We start from the raw sequence: 21,203 nt of genomic DNA on the forward strand, positions 1-21,203 counted from the left end.
TGGAGGGATATTAGTCAGGCTGTTCAAAGCTCTGATCATTTATGTTGGTGTCAGTCAGTCCAGTGATGGTGTAACAGCATGAGGAGCAGACCTCATCTCTCAGTTGTATTTTCTTCTATTCAAGGCCTGGTTTTTCATCCAGAAGAAAATACATAAAACAGGCTGATAATTTGCATACAACAAAACTGACAGTTTATTTTTATTGGGTAATAATGAAGAAGGGAAGAGGTGAAAAAAGTTTCTCCTACAGTAAGTAGGTCAGTTAAAATCCAGTCCTCAAAATGAAGAAATCTTCCAAATTTAAAATAACTCAACTTTGAAACTTTGAATGTTGTCTTGTTGTTTGTTTATTTTGACAGGCTTTGCCTGCAAAGTGCTTTCACAGTATGCTATTTAGCTGGCACTGTCTTGACCCTCAAAACCTTTTTATTGTGTCTGTGTGAGTGCTTTATATCTGACTGTCCCTCACAGCTACTGAGTGGTGTTTTTGCAGGGGCTCCGGTTTCAGTCCAGACACCTCACTGAAGAGCTGCGGAGGATTTTCACTGAGGACACTGACTCTGAAACAGAAGTGTTTGAGGGCTTCACTTCAAACGAGGTGCATGTGAACAAGAAAGAAGTTCTGGTAAAGGCAGTCACACCTACATGTGAATGTATATGTTGACTTCTTTTTTTTCTGTCTCTTCCCTGTAAACTGTTCTTGTAGGAATTTTTCTGATGCACCGTGATGCTCTTTTTTCATGCCGAATTAAAACGTGTTGTCTTAAAAGAGAAAAATACTTTATTTAATATAGTATCACATATTAGAAATGAGAACTACTTCTACTGCTTGTACCGGGCAAGATTGTTCCTCTGGAGACAGCCATGTCTGTATCCCAGATAATACTAATATGTAGATGTTAGATCTCTGCACAGGCAGAAGTTGCATCCTACGAACTTGTAAAAAGATATTAATTTAGGTCAATTTATGTTGGTGCCTTTGGGTGGAAAGACTGCTGTCTAGAACTAGTGATTTTAAAATGACCTCTCTTGTGTCAGAGCTGATAATCTAACACGGGATTTTTCCTGCCTCTAGATGGTGGAGTCAGACTTGAGTGATGAAGAACGTAACAATTTGTTGGATAATAGGAAGGAAGAGGAGGAAGAGGTGAAGAGGGTTTCCCCCAAGAGAAGAAGCTTTGGCCTTCGTGTTGCTTTACAGTTTCCTACCAGGAAGTCATCTGAGAAAAAAGTGCCTGAACAGGCTTTGTCTGATTTACCTCTAAAGGACAGTGAATCTCTCACACCTCTTTCAAAAGAAATAAGCCTCAAGCGGTCGGACAAAGTAGAGGGCTCTGCTTCAGAGTCTGAAGAAGACATTAAAGAAACACAGGAGGAAAGTTCCAGTGCACTGCTTAAGAGAGCCATGAATATTAAAGAAAATAAAGCTATGGTAAGACTTAAGAGCAGTGTTTTGTTCTCTGACATTTACATCAAATTACTTAGCTTTAGTGTAGTTGAATTTTAGAATCTGTGCTGGTGCTGTGCTGGAACTTTGGGAAGATCTTATGGTGAATTTTTCTACCTGGGAAAACCCTAGAGGACTCTCAACACTTGGACATTTACCCCTAAAATAACCTCAAGAAGGGACTAGCCTGGTCAAGTTTAAAACCAGAGTAGAACTAAGAATTTTTAATGTGGATGTGGACAAAGTTACAAATGACCAGGTTATGCAGCCTTCAGAACATATCAGAAAACCAGCTGGTATCTTCAGGTGCTCTATGGTGTCGTTTGCACTATAGTGTTCCTACTTTTTGTTTGTGTGTGACTGTTCTGCTGCAGTTACTGAGTGTAAATCCAGGTAAAAGCTGCCGAGAGTGATAAATGTAGTTTTTCAGGTGTGTGGGATGTGATTTTTACAATAATGCTTTACTATAGAATTGCTTAACCTGTGTGTATGGGCGTGTAGGTGCGGAAAAGAGCAACTGATCATTTCCTCATGTTTTTTCCTCTATTTTGCAACCTGCCACCAGCTCTCTTTAATTATCATGCTGCTATGTAATCTGAACTGATGTTCAGTCTTAAGTAGCTCCTCCAGTTTTACTGTGTTTCAGGGAAAGTTGCAGCTTTCGAGCAGTCTTGTGCCTCAAGCAATACCTCTAAATCAGGGCCTGCAGCTCCTGTGTAAAAACTTGCTTCAGCTTTGTACCTGCACCTCTAATCTGTCATGTGTCCCCGCTGCTGTTGTGTTGGTCTTGCTGCTCCTTGGTCCTTCTCACTTTCCACTCTTCTTTGCAGTTCAACCACTGTGAAATTCACTGGCATCCTAGGACCAGTACTGTAATGGCCTTAAATAGCTCTTAATAAATGCCACACTGAAGTATTTACTGAGAAAAACTGTATTCAGCTTTTAATCTCTTGATGGCTGTGGCAATCTCAGAGAGCTAGCAGCTTGGCTCATCCCCACTACCACTGGCTTTTCAGAAGTTGGCCTCATTCTGGAATTCCAGAACAGGTCAGTTTTGGGTTTTTTTTGTACCTATCAGCCACTGCTTCTGTAGAAATGTACCTCTGAGACATCTTGTACGTAGCACAAGAAATCGTCATCCTGTTGAAGTTCTTGTGACGTTGTGCATGATCAGAGCATGCATGCATTGGGGGAGCTGCCACTGGGGCTTAGTTGCTCACTGACTTTGTAATGAGTGTGCACCCAGTGTCTGCACTGCTTAAGGGGACGCTGAGCTCCCTGACGAAGAGCACAGGTGTATCTGCAGTCAGTAAAAGCTCACTGGGAACATCTTACTGTCTTCTGGCACCCTGTCTTTCCTTTCTCCCTCCTATCATATGAACTTAATTTCTCATTATCAATCATTACCATGTTGTAATGCATTCCTTTGGTGCTGTTTTGACAACATACAATGTAAATCTGACTAGTTCTAATTCCAGTAAGAATTAGTGGGAGTTATGAAGTTAGTATTGTTGGCAGAGATTTTGCTCATGGCAGAGTAAATAAACCCCCTTTATGAGCCCCACTTTATTTAAGTGCTTCCATATAGGTTCCTTGCACATGTTTGCCTATAATTTGAAGTGCATGTGAAGAATGGATGGTAGGTGGTGTTGCTTTTGTTTTGCAAGTTGCAGTGAGTTTTCAATGTGACATCGCTTGCTTCCAGCTTGCCCAGCTGCTGGCAGAACTGAATTCCATACCGGACCTGTTCCCAGTGAAAACGCCCACCTTGACTCCTTCAGTAAGTTCCCAGTACTGGTTGGTGGTGACAGTACTTTTGTTAGACCTAGGATTAACATGTTTCATCAGAAACTTTCAGCAAGTTTGTTCTGGTTTTCTTTGGGTTTGGTCACTTCATTTGTATAGATTTCCTATTGGTCAGGAAGTGCCAGAAATTATGTGAGGAAAAGGAATTTTATAAGGTAATTTATGAAGAAATACAAAGACTAAGATGAGATGCTGCTTTATCATTTTTGCTCCAGAAATACTGTTGAGATCTTAGACAAATGTCTGTGTATGTGGGAATAAGGAAGAGTAGTTGCTTTCCTTTGGGTTTAGATCCTGTTAATTTCCTTCTTGTAGGCTTGTCTCCTAAAATGCATGCTTCCCAGTAGAGCTATGCTCATGAAGTTGAACCATTCAACACAAACAGACATGATACAGTAGTTACTTCAGTTGACTTTCCTCACCTTTAAGCAGAGGAGTGTCAACCCTTATTTCTCTGTAGAGCAGCATTTTTCCATGTATATTATAAACTGAAAAGATTTGAGGAAACCTTGAAGGACCATGTCTTTGGTAGATGTTCATGCAGGACTTCTGTTGCATGAATTCAATCACACAGTAGCTGGCAGGTGTGACAGTGTGAAGAGGGTATCTTGCACCTCCCAAGAATCTCCAAAATTAGGAATCTTGAACTAAATGAAGCAGCTTCTTGATGCCCTTTCAGTTTAAAAAGTTTAAAAGAAAATTAACTGGAATTCAACTTGTTCTTCAAACTCTATTCAGATTGTGGGAAAATCTGAATATTTAGCTACCAAAGAATGAGAACTAGCTTCCACCTTAATATGCCACATGTCAAATTTTAGTATGGTTCTGTGATGTTAATTGGAATGGAATTTGACGTGAAGGTGTGATGTTTTAAAAGTAGCAAAAAGGTATATAGTGTGTAGGGAGTATATTTGGTGGTGTTTGGCTTGAGAAATAAGGAGTAGGAGCAGAGTAGATCAATTCATGATAGTACAAGTGTGGTACAGACATTTTTAGGTTGTTTCTAGTGTTTAACACTGCAAACAAAACTGAAAAGACATTAGTGGAATTTTTTTCTCTTTGTAGAAACAGAAGAAAACCCCAAGGAGGACATTTTCTGAAGGCCAGATAGCACGTCGAATGAACCCAACCAGAAATGCTCGTCCACCAGAAAAATTTGCCTTGGAAAAATTTACTGTGTCAGCTGTTAAATTTGCAGAACACATCCGTAGCTACAGACAACAAAACCTCTTGAAGAGACTCAGTGTGGTATTTACCAGATTTTGATATCCCCAGTGGTCAGGAACTAGGAAACATTTAAATTGTTGGCCAGCACTTAGACCAGACATCCCATCCTACACAAAGTTATTGAAAATCTTTGGTTTGGATTAGCTACAGAAAAAGTAATCTCTAGGCCTTTCTGTCTCATCTTTTTCCTTTAAAGTGGGCTCTATTTGTGGCCAGTGTTATTCAGGCATAACAAGGTAGTTAATTTGGCTCTTAACAAGGTCTGTTATTAATTCTTCATCTGAAAATTACTAGAGCCCGTAATGTACAAGGCCTTGGAGTGGAAGAAAGGCAGTGGGGTGGCAAAGCAGATCTTCTCTGTTACCAAACTCAGGAAAAAAAAGGCAAAAATCCTTCTCTGGAAATAACAGAGGGAGGATATGAGTTATATGGCTGAACTGAGAATGAATTAATGGAATCTGCACCAGCAGACTGCTGATGTACAGATTAATAATTGAAAAGTTGAAGGTTTCACTCTTTCCTGTTTTTAAAAATCTGATTTTTTCCTCCTCTAGCTTATGGTGTTCATTTGTCTTGCTTACATTTTCTGTATAGCCCTTATGAGGAAGACCCTTTAAGTCTTCACTTAAGTTTGAATTCTTACAGGCTGGATCCCAGTTCTGCTTGTAGGAACAAGTGCTGGGCACAGTTAAAGCATTAGAGAGGGAACTTGGCTCTTAGAAGAAGAGGAGTAGCACCAAATGGAAGCCTGGGCTGGTAAATGACTGTTTTGGACACAGAACTGATCTAGAGTGAAGGACAAATGAGGTCTTCAGAGACAGGTATGGGGAAGGCTAAGAATGAGATGAGGTTTATTCCTGAATAGGGGTCAGAGATAATAATATTTAGAAGGAAAAAAAATCACTTAGTTGTGAGTGGAGAACTCTCTTCCAAGTAACAGGTTAGTAAGAAAGGGCTGGGTATGGTAGGACTAACCTAAAGCTTCAATAGAGGGGGTTTTTTTGGTAGGACATTGGAGGATGTCATTGGAGAAAGCAACTAGGGCGCATACAAGGAATTGAAGGATGAAAGCGTGGGGAGGCAGATGATCGCAGTCCCTAACTTTGAGAGGGAAGAAATGGAGTGCGAAGAGTTACAGTGGAGGAAGGCAGGGAATGCAAAGAAAAGTTAGCAGTAAAATATGTCAGGGATTTGTTCAAATAGAAGTAGTAATGATGGAAAGGAATTAAGTAAAACGAATTTAAAGTATAGTAGAGAAAAGATTATGGAGAAGATGAAGAGAAAGAAAGGGATGATTTTGAAACTATTCCGTTCTTCCAGTGATGCATGAGCCTGTAGCTGTGGACTGCATACTCATTGTAGATGAATTGAATTAGTCACCAAGTGTGGTGACGTAGGCTTCATGACATCAGACAAAAGGTATTGAGATGAGTTTGTTTAGCAGGGGGATTGTGGAGTACGCAAAAGAAGGAGATCATCTAAGTATTCATCTCATCGTCCAGTAGAAGACATAACTGAGGAGGACTTGGACAACATTGCAATCACTGTTAGAGACAAAATCTATGACAAAGTTCTAGTAAGTGGTTGCCATATTCTTCAGTGTGTCTGTGTGCTTGAAATGAAAAGTCTCTTACTGTTTCACTGGTGTTTGCTAAAAGGTGTCCTTTTCTGAGGCTCTGGGGAGTTCAGCTCATCATTATTCTGTCACACAAGTACACCTTTGAAAGCTTTACCAGAATTCTCTGGGCTTGGCTGTGATGGTTGATAACTCCTCACTGGCTTTTTGGCCCTGAAAAGAGTTTTTGTGCCACAGAGATAGGAAGTTAAGTTTGCTATAGCTGTTACTTGCCACTGGTAAGTGGCATCCTTTTTGTCTCTCTCACTAATAAAAATGTTGTACCATTAAATAATAGTGATCCCTGCTGTTCTTTGTATCCCTGGAAATTACATTTCTGGACAGGTTGTGTAGTGTCCAGTGTTCTTAATGGAACTCCTCCTTCCTTGCTTTCCCTGGATTTGGCTATTATTGATTATCATAAAGATCATCTTACCATGTGTGTCATGCTTCATGGTATTGGCAGGGATGAGTCACAAGATCATTTTCTCAATAGTTTTAGGTTTTTCTTAGAGAGAAGAAAGGACCAGAACTGTGATTATGAGATTCATGTAATTTGAGACTTCCAATGCAACTGAAACTTGGCACCGTCTCTTGTAAAATTCCTAGTATTGTTATATGATTTATCATAGTAACAGAGCTTGCTCTTCATTGTTTAATTTGACTTGGGTTTGAAGTTTGTGCTTATTATTATTATGAAAGCTCATCAATGGGCATTTAAGATGTCCTTCATACAAATGTTTTTCTCTTCCATTCCACCTTTAGGGTAGTACTTGCCACCAGTGTCGACAGAAGACGACCGATACAAAGACAATCTGTCGCAACCAGGGCTGTGGAGGAGTAAGGGGGCAGTTCTGTGGACCATGTCTTCGAAATCGGTACGGTGAAGATGTGAAGTCAGCTCTGCTTGATCCAGTGAGTATCATTCTTGAGCCTGGAATGAAAGGGTAATGAATAGAGTTTTGTTAGTAATCTGTGATGTTAAGAGTGTACTCATGGGTACATGGTGTTCGAACTTTTTTGCCAAGAGCAGATCTGTAGTAACTAATGGCTCTGATGTGCAGGCCCAGTGTGGCAGTGGCTGCTCTATTAGCACATGTGCTTTTATGTGCAGCTGCTGAGCAGCTTGGAGATGCCTGACTTCAGGTACCAGCTGGTTAATTCGATCCCAGGATTGTCCTGTACCAGCAGGCAGAGAGAGGCAAAGGAGCTTGTCACAGTGGATACCCATCTTTTTCTAGGGAGTTGACTAGAGTCAGCCTAACATGGAATGAATGTTAGGAATTACAGATGACTTCAGTCTGTTTGAAAATCAATACTGAGCACATCAGAGAACCTGAGGCTTCAGAGTAAGAAGTATTCAACCACTTAATAATTTCTCTAATCCTGCAGAATTTGGAAAATGTTAATAACGTCGGCTGGCTGGCTAATAGAGGCTTCTAAAACCTTGCCCTGAACAGTCACAGGGTGGGGAAGCCATGCTCCTGTTTCTCCGAGCAACAGGAAGGCCAGTATAACATTTTTCATAACTTGTGTTTACCCCCCTCCCACCTCCACGGCTCTGCAGGCCTGGATCTGTCCTCCTTGTCGCGGGGTGTGCAACTGCAGCTACTGCCGGCGGCGGGACGGGCGCTGTGCCACCGGCATGCTCATCCACCTGGCCAAGTTCTACGGCTACAACAACGTCAAGGAGTACCTGGAAAGGTGAGAGTTCTGCCCTCTGGTCATTCCTTTTTAAACTGTTATAGCCCTTTTAAATAACATTTGACTTCTTGTGCCCCGGGGAAATTCCTGCACCTATGCAAAAGAAGTTTATTGGATTTCAGATTTTTTTTTTTCCTTGGCTGAAATCAGCTTATTTAAAGTGAGGTATATTGTCTGTTTAAACAACTAATTTGATTAAAAAATTGAAAGACTTTTGCCTATTTTGAAATCCCCATTGGTTGGCTGAAGTGTATGTAAGTGCTGTTTTGGAACTTATCTTCAGCGGTGGAAATTTATGGGGAAGCTGAGTTTCCTAAAAAGCACTAATACTGTTTTCTCGTATCTTGTAGTTTACAAAAACAACTGGCAGAGGACAATTGAGAACACTGAACTCCAGCCATGCCTGCAACTGGTTAATATGTTAACAATTTGACATCAGAATTTTATTGCTATGTTTTATATAAAATAGAATTGTAGTGTATAGCATATTCATTTCTGTATTGGGAATTTTTTGATTGATATGGTCTTATGCAAAAAAGATCTCTCAGGAAAATGTTTTGGTAGAGAAATCTACATGCACAGACCTATATGTTAAGTGAAATGGCACTCTTGAACCCTAGGTGGTTAATTTTTAATAGAGCTACACAACCGCATGATGGAGAGCTAGGTCCAAATGAGCAATATTTTTATTTATATAATTGTGCAAGTTTGCAGAAAGGGTGCTTAACAACTACCTTCAAAGCATCCCGTCTTCAGAGGAACAAAACACCCTTGTCTACCAGCTCGACCATAAAGATCCATTCTTCCAACTCTGCTTTCTGAACCTGTTCCACCACCTGTAGTTTATAGAACTTGTCCTTGCAAAGAAGGAAAAGGTACTTTCATCTGAATGCCATTATATTCCAGCCAAAGCTGTTGAAATTGACCAGTGGGAGGATGGTTTTTAAAAATTTTATTCCAAAGTGCAATTATTCACTAAAACATGGAATTAGAAGGGTGTTAAAAAAAAAAAAAAAATCCCAGTTAAAAAAAAGCAACAAAACTCACCAGTAGTTTTTGCATAGTGCACCTGCTGCATGAAGCATCTACCCAACTGCTGTAACTGGTCTATATCAGAGTTCAGGTTTAATTTTTTTTTTACTTACAGTTCATACTTAGATTTTTTTTTTCCATTTGTACAACCAGGTTTCAAACAACTTTGTTTAAATGCAACATATTTGTACTGCATGTTAAAAATCATGTAAGATACACATTTCATTTTAAGTAGAGAAAATAAAGACTGATCTAAAGAGGAGTATTTTGTGATTCAGACTACACCCTGATGCTGATGTTTTCCATTTATGTTCCCAGAGCAGGTGTAATGGTGCTTGGAGATCAATAATCATTATGATGGAGAAACACATGAACACAACACTGACAGATGAGGAAATAACAACACAGACCACATAAGTGTTACATTAAGGATTGTGGTTTTGAGACAAATCTCTTGCTCCAGTTGACTGTGAAAAATACCTCCTTTTACTATCAGGCAGATGGATGGAGAAAGCAGCACATTTTTATTGAAAGCTTAGTACAAAACTTCCAGGAGTAAAGTTATTCCTGCCAGAACCCATTTACCTGACTTCTTGATTTCCAGTTTGAAAGTCAAAACATTAGCTGTCTTCCTGCTTTTATAGGCTGGACATTCATAAACAGTCTTAGTTTCCCTTTGATCCACTGGAATATCCTTTAAAAAAATGTCTGGCATTGCTGAAGTCAGTTCCCCAGACATGCTTCTGCTGTGGGCCCCACTGGACATCCTGTGTGGTGCCTGCTGTAATAGTGGCACCTGCTTTACATGATGTTCTGTTGTGCAAGACCAGAATCATTTGTGATTAAACAGTTGCTTAATCGTTAAGGCTACATTTGAACATACTGATGTAGTGCAGACTTTAGATTTAGTTGATTTAGATTTTGCTGACCTGCTGCGCATCATCTCCTTGTACAAATGCAGAGATGAGTACATAGCATCACTCTGGACTCTAGTTGTGGATTCATTAACATGCCTTTTTACTAAAAGCAGAGATTGTAGTGATAGGAAATTTTATATTTGCAAACACCAACGCAAGCCCAAACTGCACTCACTCCTTGATACTTTCCTTATCTCCAGAGCAGGAATGAATTGTATTGCCCTTGTAATGACAGATATCTAAAAAAACCTCTGAACAGCTGATGTCCCCGTTTCAAAACGCAACATTCAAATGACATCCTTGCCATTTCTCCATTCCCCCACCCTAACTTTCCCCTTGGGGTTTACCTGCTGTAACTCCTTTCCAAAAGGGTGGCTTTCCTTTTATTATAGTTGGGTCTGGTGAAGAGTGTAAGTAATGATGGTGTTTCTCTTACTGCCACTGGGAGTCACTCACCTTTCTCTTAATAAGCTGTAGCTTTGTTGACTTTTCCAAGCTTTTCCAAGTTAAAACTAAAATCTTGTGTTGACCACAGGCCTGAATTGTCATTCCTGAACTAGATTTTTATCTTTAGTTTCAGGAAGATACAGATTCCAAATAATTAAAATACAGTACTTATCATGTGAAGGTTGTTAAAAGAGGGGCTGCAGCTCAAAAGGTGAACATGGTTTCCATTCAGGGACAGCCTACAACCATATTACAGCTACTGTAATAACTGCATAAAAATCCAGACGAAAAAAAATCTCTTTTAATTCTTACACTTTGCCCATCTTATTATACCTCATTATACCTCCTGCTAATCAAAGAATCACTGAGTATTCTGAGTTGGAAGGGACCCACAATACAGGTTTTCTCAAGTACTTCCTTTATTCTTGGTATGTCTCCCCAAAAGCTTTATAAGCATTATGACCCAGCCAATAAAACATTCATAATTTTTTGTATTTTTTTATTTAGAATTGGCAACTTTCAGTCAAGGTAGAAGAAAAAATCAAGATAAAGACAATTTTTGTGGGATTTTTTTGTTTGTTTGTGTGTTTGGGGGGGTTTGTTGGTAGGTTGGTTGGTGGTTTTTTTGTGGGAGTTAGGTTGTGAGGTTGTTTTTTTTTTTTTTTTCCAAATTGCAGTTGTGTAGGTTACTTGATCCAGGTTGCCAACGTGGGGTAACTACTAACCGTATTCTGCGCCTCTGAGAGCTGCAAAAAATTTCAGCAAGTTCGTTTTTGTGGAATTTATAGTTTCTGGAATACTCTTTAAACTTCTGAACCTCAGTTGGATTAGAGCTGCTGCTTTACTACAATGAAGACCTTGTTCAGACACACATAACAGTTATTTAAATGTAAGAAGTATATTTGGTGATTAAAACACCAAGCCGGTGGAAAATTTAAAGTCACAGTGACAATTGCCAGCAATCTAGCACTATGCCTAAGCTTCTTGGTGCTATTCATAGGGTCACAATGCTTTAGTGCAACTCTTAATTCAATTTAACTACCTAACGGAGTCCCTGAACTAGGAGATCAAGCAATTTAAGTTTATTTCTTACCTTGCATGGAAGGCACAGAGATACAGGCTCCTGTTGCTGGGTGGTCACACTCTTCTTTGGTCTTTTTTGGTAACAGCTGCCGTGGAGCACACTTTATCCAAAAGTCAGTTGTTCCTGATCTGCATTACAGCTTTAAAAAAAAAAAAAGAAAAAAAAGAAAAAAAAAATCTTTCAGTAATTCGATATCCAGACAGTAATTTTAATGTCAGAACAGTCAACATCTTGGGCCATCATCCTCAAGCCTGAGATTGTGTGGGGTCTGCCCTTCTCCGGAGAATTATGGCAGCCCAGCCAAGTGACCTGTGAGGAACTCCTGGACACCTTTTTGCTAGCCAAGTATTCTGAAGCATTTAGCTCAATGCCATTGGTGACCATGCAGAATTAGAGCTACACTGTTACCAAGCACTCCTGTAGTGTTCAGAATAAATGCAAACATACATTCACAGATTCACAGAATATTCTGAGTGAGAAGGGACCAACAAGAATCATCAAGTCCAACTCCTTAATAAATGATCCATATGGAGATTGAACCCAAAAACCTTGGTGGTAGTAGCACCATGCTCTAACCAACTCAGCTAATATGCTGTGAACTGTGACAAGAAATGAGATGTACTGTTTATTCACTACACTGCTGAAAGTTTTCCATCCCCTACTGTGACAACAACTACACAAAGAGAATTGGGAGATTTGATTAATTTTTCTCCTTAGTCCCATTACTCTTTTATAGAAGAAATGATAACCATGATATATGCACTAAATTAGTTAAATAATAATGGTAGAAAAACTTGCACTCTTAAACCTTTTTTAAACTATAAAATTCAAGCTTTTATTTCTTTAGCTGGTGTGCCTTCACACTTCTGACTAGCCTGAAGACAAGTTTGGATTTTTCCTCCTGCTTTCAGGAAAGGGTTATTCTGATGTTAAGGTGATTCTTATCTTTATTTAAGCTGTGATCAACTCTCCAAACAGCATCACAAACATAGCTAACACCAACAGTTACAGAAAAATGTCTGGCATTGAAAAGATATGCTTGGTGCCTACACCCATCACTGGTGACCTTTCAGAAAGCTCTGAAGATGGAACAAGACGGAAAGCCTCACCACTGCTGGCAGCTAAAGGTCCTGTGGCTAGATGTCAAGTTCTCAGCACCGCATGAGAAAATCAGTTATCCTAAAAGAGAAGCATCAATAGCTGCTGCCTTAACTGTATGTGAACTGCTTTTTTAGACAAAATAAACTACAGATTTCGAGTGTCCTTTTCTCTACAGAGAAAGTACATTGCTGAAGTTACCAGAAAGTATAAATGTATGTATGAGGTGATTGTTTCAGTGGAATTTGTTGTTTCCCTCATGTAAGTACGTCTGAAATCAGTTGTAGAAGGGGATCAGCATGGGATGATGGGTTCATGGCAGCAGAGAGTGTGAGTATGCTCAGTCCTGTTAAATCTGCTGTCTTGGGGAGAAACCTGAACATCACCTGGAGAAACTGCCAGGATTTGCAAACAGCTGATGGCTTCTTAAAAGCAAATTGCCTGATACCATCTCCATTGGTATTTAAACTTCCAATAAGCATGAGCAAAATGCAAATCAAGAACACAAGGGATTCTGGCAGAGGCTCTGAATAATGCCATAATGCAACATACATTGCCATGAGGTATCAGAAGAATTTCCAAAAACAATGCCTGTTTCATCCATGTCTAACCACTGCTGGTGGCAGGCTGAGGCAAAGGAATCCCACAAGATGCTGGACATGCCTAGTGCTTGGGACAAAGGGAGGTGACGGAGCCTTCCCTTTAGCAAAGTGCTTGGTGTTTCTACAAAACCCACTTCAAAGGAAAACTGACTTTCATTAGGACAAAATTTGGAAGAAATATGAATGGGACAAGGCTTCTGGGCTGAAATCACTGTAATAGCTCTACATAGAAGCTAAACCCTGTCGCTCTGGGATACTTACCAGTGGACAAATCAGTGTGTGGATGGATATGCTAGTTTAGTCCATGTGTCTGGCACAACATCACAGAAGGGTGAGCACTTCCGTTTGATCAGAAAACATCAGCTCTGCCTTTGGAGAAAAATAAAAAGCATACTTAAATAATAACTATTCTTTCATTTCAAAAACAAGCTACAAAAAGCCCTGAAATAAGTAATTTGCTTTCAGACCGAGGTCCAGCTGTTTAAAAGACCTACAGATCTCTGAAAGGAAAAGGTTCATCACCTTACTCTTTGAGGCAAACAAGAGCATAGGGTCTCCAGACAATAGTCTTCCTGCATGATTTCTGCAATGTTAAGCTTCTCAGGAAGCATATATAATCCAGAAGATTATTAACCTGTCCAGGAAAATAAAACAGAGCCAATAGAAATCCCAGCAGTCAACTCTTTCTGACTCATCTACTTTCAAGTCTGATTTCTTCAGAAGAGCACAAATATCTCATTTTCTTAGATAAAAAACAGAGATGCTCCCTCCATCACCTTTGCTGTCTTCTTGGCTACAGTACTGAGAAGAATGCCTACAAGCCAATTAACACTTAGCAGCTTCTATTTAGCTTTACATTTTCAGGTAACATTGACCCTTGACTTGGGATGACTGCTGTTATGAGGATACACCCTGGAATTGTCTTGATTTTCAATCAAGTGTGATCAGTAGTTTGTATTTCTTTAGTACCTAAATAGCTTCCATCATTGCCTCTACTACCCACAGTCCTTGCTGTCTCAGGCATTAGGCAAAACATAGCACAGGCACACACATGCCTCACCCCCCAAAAGAGCCTCTCTCTTTGCAGGCCTGCTTGGAACTGAGACAGAACATAAATGAAGAACAATTCGTAACAGTGCTAATGAGCAGGAATTGAAATCACAGCATTAATGCAGCTCAGCCTCTGTTTCAGCCCTAGCTTTGGCAGACTTAATGATGAATGCCATGTGTTATAGTCCAGACTCCCTAAAGTGGGTGGGAACTGAGCGTGAAAAGCACAAGCTCCCCCCAGGAGATGAAGCAATGTTTGGCTACTTGCATACAGAGCTGTCACATTTCCTCCTGCAAAACCTCCATGATCTGATACTGATAAGAGGGAAAAAAAAAAAAAAAAATAGAGTGCTCAGAGGAAAAGGAGGGAGTACAGAAAGGGATGGAGAAATGCAGAACCATAGTGGCAGTCACAGGGGACTTTAACTAACTCTGGGAAGGATAAGGAGCTGAAGGCTCAGTCTCATCATATGCCAGGCTTTGGGGCATCTGGACATAGTTTCTCAGACCTACACTCAGAAAGAAAGATGTGGAAGATGGCAAGATCTGAAAACAGAACTAGCTGAGATTTGTGATCACATTTTCCTTCCCTGCTCCTTTATTCATTTAATCTCTTAAGCACAGCATCAGTGATGTTCTATGCTTAAAACCCATAGTTTTAAATTTTTCTGGAATGAGTTTGTCTGTACTAATGTATCTATGTGTCTGACATATCTTGACTATGAATAAAACTACAATGTCCCAGTTAACTCCATATTAAATGACAAAGCTTATCCGGGTATTAGGGTTGGACCCTTTAACCCAGCATCTGATAGTTTATCAGTATTAATGTTATTGTTCTGCAAGACTCCAGGTTCTGTGGTGAGGTGTTGAGGCTAAGAGATGGTCAGACACCCTCCTTGGCCAGGGTTCAGATCCAGACTCTTCAGACTACCTGAAAACTGAAACTCCCTGAAAACCTCCCTTTCCTCTACTGCTTGCAAGGGAGGTCTTGGAGCAGCCACAAGGCTCCTGCTCAGATCAATTGCCCAGGAAGGGAAGTGGTGGGAGAGCCTATGTCTGGGCTGCCCTTCCTGGCATGGAAGGGCCTGCACACCACTGCTAGGCTGTGTTGTGAATGCAGCAGAAAACATCAGGACTGCGGGCTGGGAGGGACTTCCTATGCTTGGCACAAGTGGGAAGGTGCAGGAAAGCTACCCTAAGGAGTTTTACCTTGCAGGAGATGGGAACAAAAGACAGAGGTCAAGACTAGACACACCAATTCAACCAACCACTCCTTTTTTCTGGTATTGTTGCTGTACTTGCTAATAAAAGTACACACAACAACAACAACAACAACAAAGTGAGACAGATCCATATCCTGTTTCCCACTCCACGATAAATTCGATGTGAAAAAGAAATTGGTCCAAATGTCTTCTGAGTGCATTACCCCTTGGCCAGGCTGGTGCATTATCACAACCATTAACACTCATCTGATCTTTTCTAATTTGACACCATTTCTCCTCACCCAGAAATTAAATCTGTTGCTGAAAAAACACAGTAAGAAGTGTATTCCACCTGTCATTAACAGCCCTAACAACACACTGGATGAAGAGCTTCACCTCTTTCACTGCAGACTAGCCTGATCCCTCTCCCATGTACACATGGGTCGCTTTTCCAAAGGAGTTTTGAAGAGATTATCAGATGTTGTCAAGAATCCCACCTCAGCATTGGGGTACAGTCCATGTAGCACAGGGCTTTCAGATGGAAGAATTTAATCTATGTATTTATGGTATCCATCATAATGCAGATTTGGTGGGACCAAGAAACGTGGTGCCAAGTTTCCCTTCAAGCTGTAGGAAAAGAATCAATAATGTTATTGATAATGCTGACACCAGGAAACATTCTTCTGTATCTACAGTTTCAGAAATTTATATGGACTCTGTGAACATGACACCTGCATGTTCTGATACAATAGAACAAGGTTACCAAAGTATTCCCAGCAGAGTTACTATTTGCGTAATTTCGGGACACTTCCATTTTCTGCGGGGTTGCTTCTTACTTCATGAGGATGCTTTGCGTTTATTTTAAGGACTGTCACGACTGAAGCAAGTGTATTTAAGTACCGAGAGTCTGCATCACTTCAGCAGCCAAGCAAGGATTCTGATGCTATTTTGCTACTCCACTGCATCTCTCCAAGTGTAGGAGTCTTGTATGGGGCTTTGTACTGCTGCTTCAGCCTCAGTGAGATAGACAGTGGTGATAATTTTAACAGGAGAAAAAATTAAGGTCTCAATCAACTCAATATTGAGCCAAGTACTATTAACTGCACTGTTCCTATAGAGCAGAAATATCCATAAGAATATTTAAGATAAAACTTGTGACTTTAAAGCAGATCAAGATTTATGTAGAAAGGAATTTGGTGAGATGTACTCTCAGTGGGCTGACGTCCTAAGTTAAATAAAAAAATAATAAACAAAATAAGAACAAAAGCTGTAGCAGTCACATTTATTTTCTAGACTTCCCCATCTCCTGTGCTGTAAGGACTTCACTGAATTCAAAGAATTTCTCTGAACTTATTGTCATAGAGCTGTCTGCAATTTAAACGAGGCTTGAAGTTGTTTTTGCTGAAAAATATTTCTAGCTCTAAGTGGTACTTTTCAGAAAAGCTATTTCTTCCTAATGCAGGGTCCACTCCACAAAATCACAATAACATTTAAGAGCTTCTGGCATTTAGAACAGTCTGCAACAAGCTACTGCTCAAAATAACACCAGTAAGCACTTATTTCTGAAGTCATTTTGGTTCTGCAACCAGCCATTTACCTGTGCCTGAACTTGCACCACTAACCTCACCCACAATAAGCTGTATCTTAAGACGCCACTTTGAAGTAGTGCTGAGGTTTTGAAAAAAGCCCTGTTATTTACCTCGAGTGGAAGATCAATTCTGTCAGACAATCTGTACTTACCAGTCCCTGTGCTGGAACTTAAATCAGGTTTTGCTGCGCCCGTGGGGAGTCGTGCACAGAGGGAGGCTGTGGGTTACTGGGGTGCGTGGCAGGAACTTTCTGCCCTTCTGTCTTTACGACTGTTCCTGGGTGAGGTCCATCAAAGCCGATGCATAGTGGGTTATTCTAATGGACCCTGTGAAATGAATTTGTAGCTAAAAGAACTCATCATAACGCAAGAAGTTAAAAAGAGAAGGAAATCTCCCCAGCGAATACAAAGCCCCGCCACTGATGAAGGACCATCCTGTGTACATTCATTTGGCTGCCAGTCACTGAATGATTTTCTTGTTTTCCTGGTAATTCCAGGCTTTAGCTTTTTCCAATTACAGCAAGAAGCTAAAAAAGATACCTCGCTGTTTAAAATACCAGTGGATCCACGCTAAGGGTTGGGTCCCTAAACTTTCTAAAGGGCATACAAATAGCAGTGATTCTGTTCAGGTTTCACCACCTATACTTATTTTGCAATTATTTGAATGAAAGTTCAGGCTTGTGAAGGTTAATGGACTACCTAAAGTAGTCAAGCAGTAATTCTTTACTTATCCATAGGCTAGAGGCAGAGATGGAGCCTGCAAGATGAGCTTCCCACCATGCCCCCACGACCTCAACTGTCATGTGGAGAAATCAGCCTCTTTTGAGGTCAGGAGTACAGTGGTGTTTAGCCTTTCCATCTCCATGGCAACTTACTCTTGGGCATCTTCTTCTGAGCAGTTACTTCCAATTGCCTTCAGCTGAGCATGCCTCTTTGACATATGAAATCCTACTTCTTCAGGACCAAGGAGACACCAGCCTGCTCCTCTCATTCACAGCCAAAAGGCAGGCTTCAACCCACTGCCAGGGTGACAGGAGAACTTTTCCAAGCTTGGCCCAAGTCCACAAACGGCCTGCTCATATGTAATGTGATCATTTTTTTCTTTTCTCATAAATGAGATTTTTACCTTTGGACAATAAAAAATAACAAGTCTGGAAAGGGAGCTTGAAAAATCTCTTGGCTGTTTTAAGCAAATTGTGTACAATCAGCTCTCTAAAGTGGCTTCTTCAGCAGCTAAGGAGAAGCAGACCGGGTTTTAAAATGTTTATATAAGTATATAAATACATATATGTAATACATTTATAATATAGATATATATCTATATTATATATGTGTCTGCATATATATGCACACCCCTGTATAAACAACCACATTATGTCTTATAACTGTGTATAAGAAAATAGATTAAAGCAGTCTCCATGCAAAACTTCTTAGAGCTAAAGTTAAAGCAATATTTTCTTTTTGTAGCCTCAAAACTTTTAGCATTTGCTGGTGATTAGAAGCAACTTTGGCAATCTGGCCCTTTGGAATCATGGATGCTCCACATACACTGCTGTCCAGGACTGAAAACTCAATAATGAAATTTGAATAATTCAGTATATGTCAGCTGGTGGTAACCTGACAAAGCTACAGAAATAGATGTGTGAGAGGATAGTGGAAAATTAAAAACAGTCTTACAAGCTATTTTCCCTATTTTAGAAAGAGTGAGATGCAAGGAAATGTATAACAGTTTTTGGTGTTTTGGTGGTGTTTTTTGGGTTTTTTTTTTTTTTTTTTTTTGGTTGTTGTTGTTGTTTTTTGAGGAAATAAACATGCTAATTGTAAGTGTAAGTTCTGAGGATAGTGCCATTCTGGACTGCTGAAACTGGTGAGACGGTATCAACTACATCGTTTAAAGTGCAGTTCCGTAAGAGATACTTTCCCATGCCTACCCAAAACTTTCTAAATGGAAGCACCTTAAAATAAGTTTTCCTAGGAAAATGGAAACCTAAGAGTATCCAATGTCATTAAGCTCACTATACAAGCAGTGTTATAAAGTACTGAAGTTACCAATTAATGGTACTTACAAAAGTAGACAAGCAGTCTGCCAACTCACAAACCCTTTCAGCCAAAATCTGCTCGTGATAAATCATCGACAAATTTATTCCCACACAGCTGGACAAGACCTTGCTACAGGCAGGGCTGCCTGGATGAGAAAGCACCACCTGAGGAATAGAATGAATCACTGAATAAAACAAGTCAGCTGCCTAAAGGACAAACTAATGCTGTCCAGAATAAATGCTGCTAAGAGACATACGAGAAATCCAGCTACTTCCTTTCAGAAAGCTTCACGGTTATACATTTGCATTGCTGGGTTTGGTTTGTTCAGCAAATAATGTTAAAACCAGATTTCTTTTATTTCAGTCCACAGAGAGGTATCTGAGCAAAATTAGCAAATTTGTGACTAAAATTCAGTAACGGTGTAAAATGTATTATCTAAGCTTTATGTTTTCTGCCTTAGCCCTTATAAAAAAACTTTAGAGAAAACCACATTTTCAAAGCACCACATGATATGAGAGAACATAACTTTGTGAACAAGTACGTGTATTTTCCCATACAGATCTTTAAAGACGTAATCCTCATGAGTGACAGGAAGGTAACCTACTGTGCCTTTCTTGGAGGAGAAATAAAAACATGTATCTGATTGCAGTCTTTTACATCTCCTCACTAGGGAACATATAGTTACTGAAATTCTACATTATTTGAAATTGGGAAGTATTCAAGAACTTCAGTAAAAATTGAATTAATATTAATCCCATTACTGCTACATCATATAAGCATTAAGTTTATTGTAGAATTTTAATCATAATGCCACAGAGAAAGCATGTGGTTAAGGGTGGTAAAACATTTTATTCAAGAAACCACTGTCTTTCTCTTTTATTTGGCTTCACAGCATTTGAAGCTTCTTTTGCTCCCCTTTGGTTTGCAAAATATGCCAGTTTGTGATGAAACCTTTGCAGACAGGAACCTTTACACCCTTGGGGGCAGTATTTGCCTCCCAACAGTTTGAGTAAAAACTTAATTATAGGCTTTAAATATTGCATGATGTGACAGAACAGAACAAGTAAAATAGCTGCAGCTATTCCAGCCTGCTTGCTACATAAACTTGTATGCAGCAATTTGATTATGTGAAATGCTAATCCATCTTTATTTTAAATTAGTTGAAAGAATTTGAAAAAAGAATTTTAAAAAAAGCCGCTGGAATTTAATACGCAGTGCTGCATGCTTGTGATGAGAAGGCTGAACAGAGAATCCCTGTGAAAAATGCCAGCAACTTGGATTTAGAACGAAACGTTCTTGCAGTCAGAATAAACCTGCTTTTCTCTTTGTCGGCAACAAAAACTCATTTAATGTTTTTTCTAATTTCATATACATTCATCTCAAGAAATTGCTTTTCCTTTGTCTTTTGGAAGAGTATATCAATATTCTGATGCAGTACAAGCTCATTCAGCTGCACACTTCTGGGACATTGATTATACTGGGATAATCAAAGCTGGTGATATAAAAGGGACATTTTTGCGAGTGTGAGAAAACTGAGGAGTTTGCGTTAGAAATATTTTGGGCTATCAGGTTCACATAATTGCCATTGTACTCTAGATAAAACTGGTCTGTTGTACCCAAAAACCCCGCAGAGCTGTTGCTGGGTGGGTGGATAATGGAGAGGACAGAATCTACTCCCCGCCACAAGAACATCCAATAACAACACCTTGAACATGTGTGCGGGGATCAGAAAGTAGAGGGCAAGAGTGGGACAATGAGGCAGGAGCAGGCATCCTGTACTTCAAATGAAGACACCGTAACTATTGCAGGTGCTGGTGTTGGTGTGCTGGAGTTTGTCTTAGCAGCAGGAAAAACTGAGATACAAGATTAAATATTCTTGGGAATACACTATAAACTGGTGGAAATTATAACAGAGTTATGGCAATTTACACTAGTTGATGGGCTAGCTCAAGTTGCCCAGTTTATGCTCTTTGGTCAATGCTTAATTTTCTTCAGGAAGTTGTTCCCAAAGGACAATAAACTGGAAGATTATATACACATGATTTCTTAAATATATATGTATGTATATATGCGCAAGGTGATAGACATGCATATATACATCGGAACTCACATTTTAAACAAACTGTTGTCTTATTTCTCTCTCCAATATCTACGTTAAAAAAAATCCTTATGAAGCCACAGGGTAATGAATCACTAAGCAGTACAATGAGAAAGGCCAATAAGCAATATTACCAAGAGGAGAGAAGAAATAATTCTTGCTCTTACAGACCTTTCTAGTACTCCCTGCCATCAGAATCCTCCCTCTCATTAATTAGAAAAATGAATTATCCAGCTTATGCAT

At 39.7% G+C, this 21,203-nt stretch overlaps 1 protein-coding gene across 1 annotated transcript; it reads left to right on the forward strand.

The window, feature by feature from the left end:
- Positions 1–499: 499 nt before the first annotated feature.
- On the forward strand, positions 500–9,090 carry CDCA7L (cell division cycle associated 7 like). Its single transcript, XM_040063414.1, has 8 exons — positions 500–625; positions 1,076–1,432; positions 3,153–3,227; positions 4,319–4,501; positions 5,925–6,056; positions 6,861–7,010; positions 7,663–7,799; positions 8,150–9,090. Exons 2-8 carry the CDS (start codon positions 1,076–1,078, stop codon positions 8,178–8,180), a joined length of 1,065 nt encoding a protein of 354 aa, XP_039919348.1. The 5' UTR covers positions 500–625; the 3' UTR covers positions 8,181–9,090.
- Positions 9,091–21,203: the final 12,113 nt, after the last annotated feature.

Source organism: Hirundo rustica, chromosome 1 (genome assembly GCF_015227805.2).
Source record: "Hirundo rustica isolate bHirRus1 chromosome 1, bHirRus1.pri.v3, whole genome shotgun sequence".
NCBI classification, from domain to species: domain Eukaryota; kingdom Metazoa; phylum Chordata; class Aves; order Passeriformes; family Hirundinidae; genus Hirundo; species Hirundo rustica.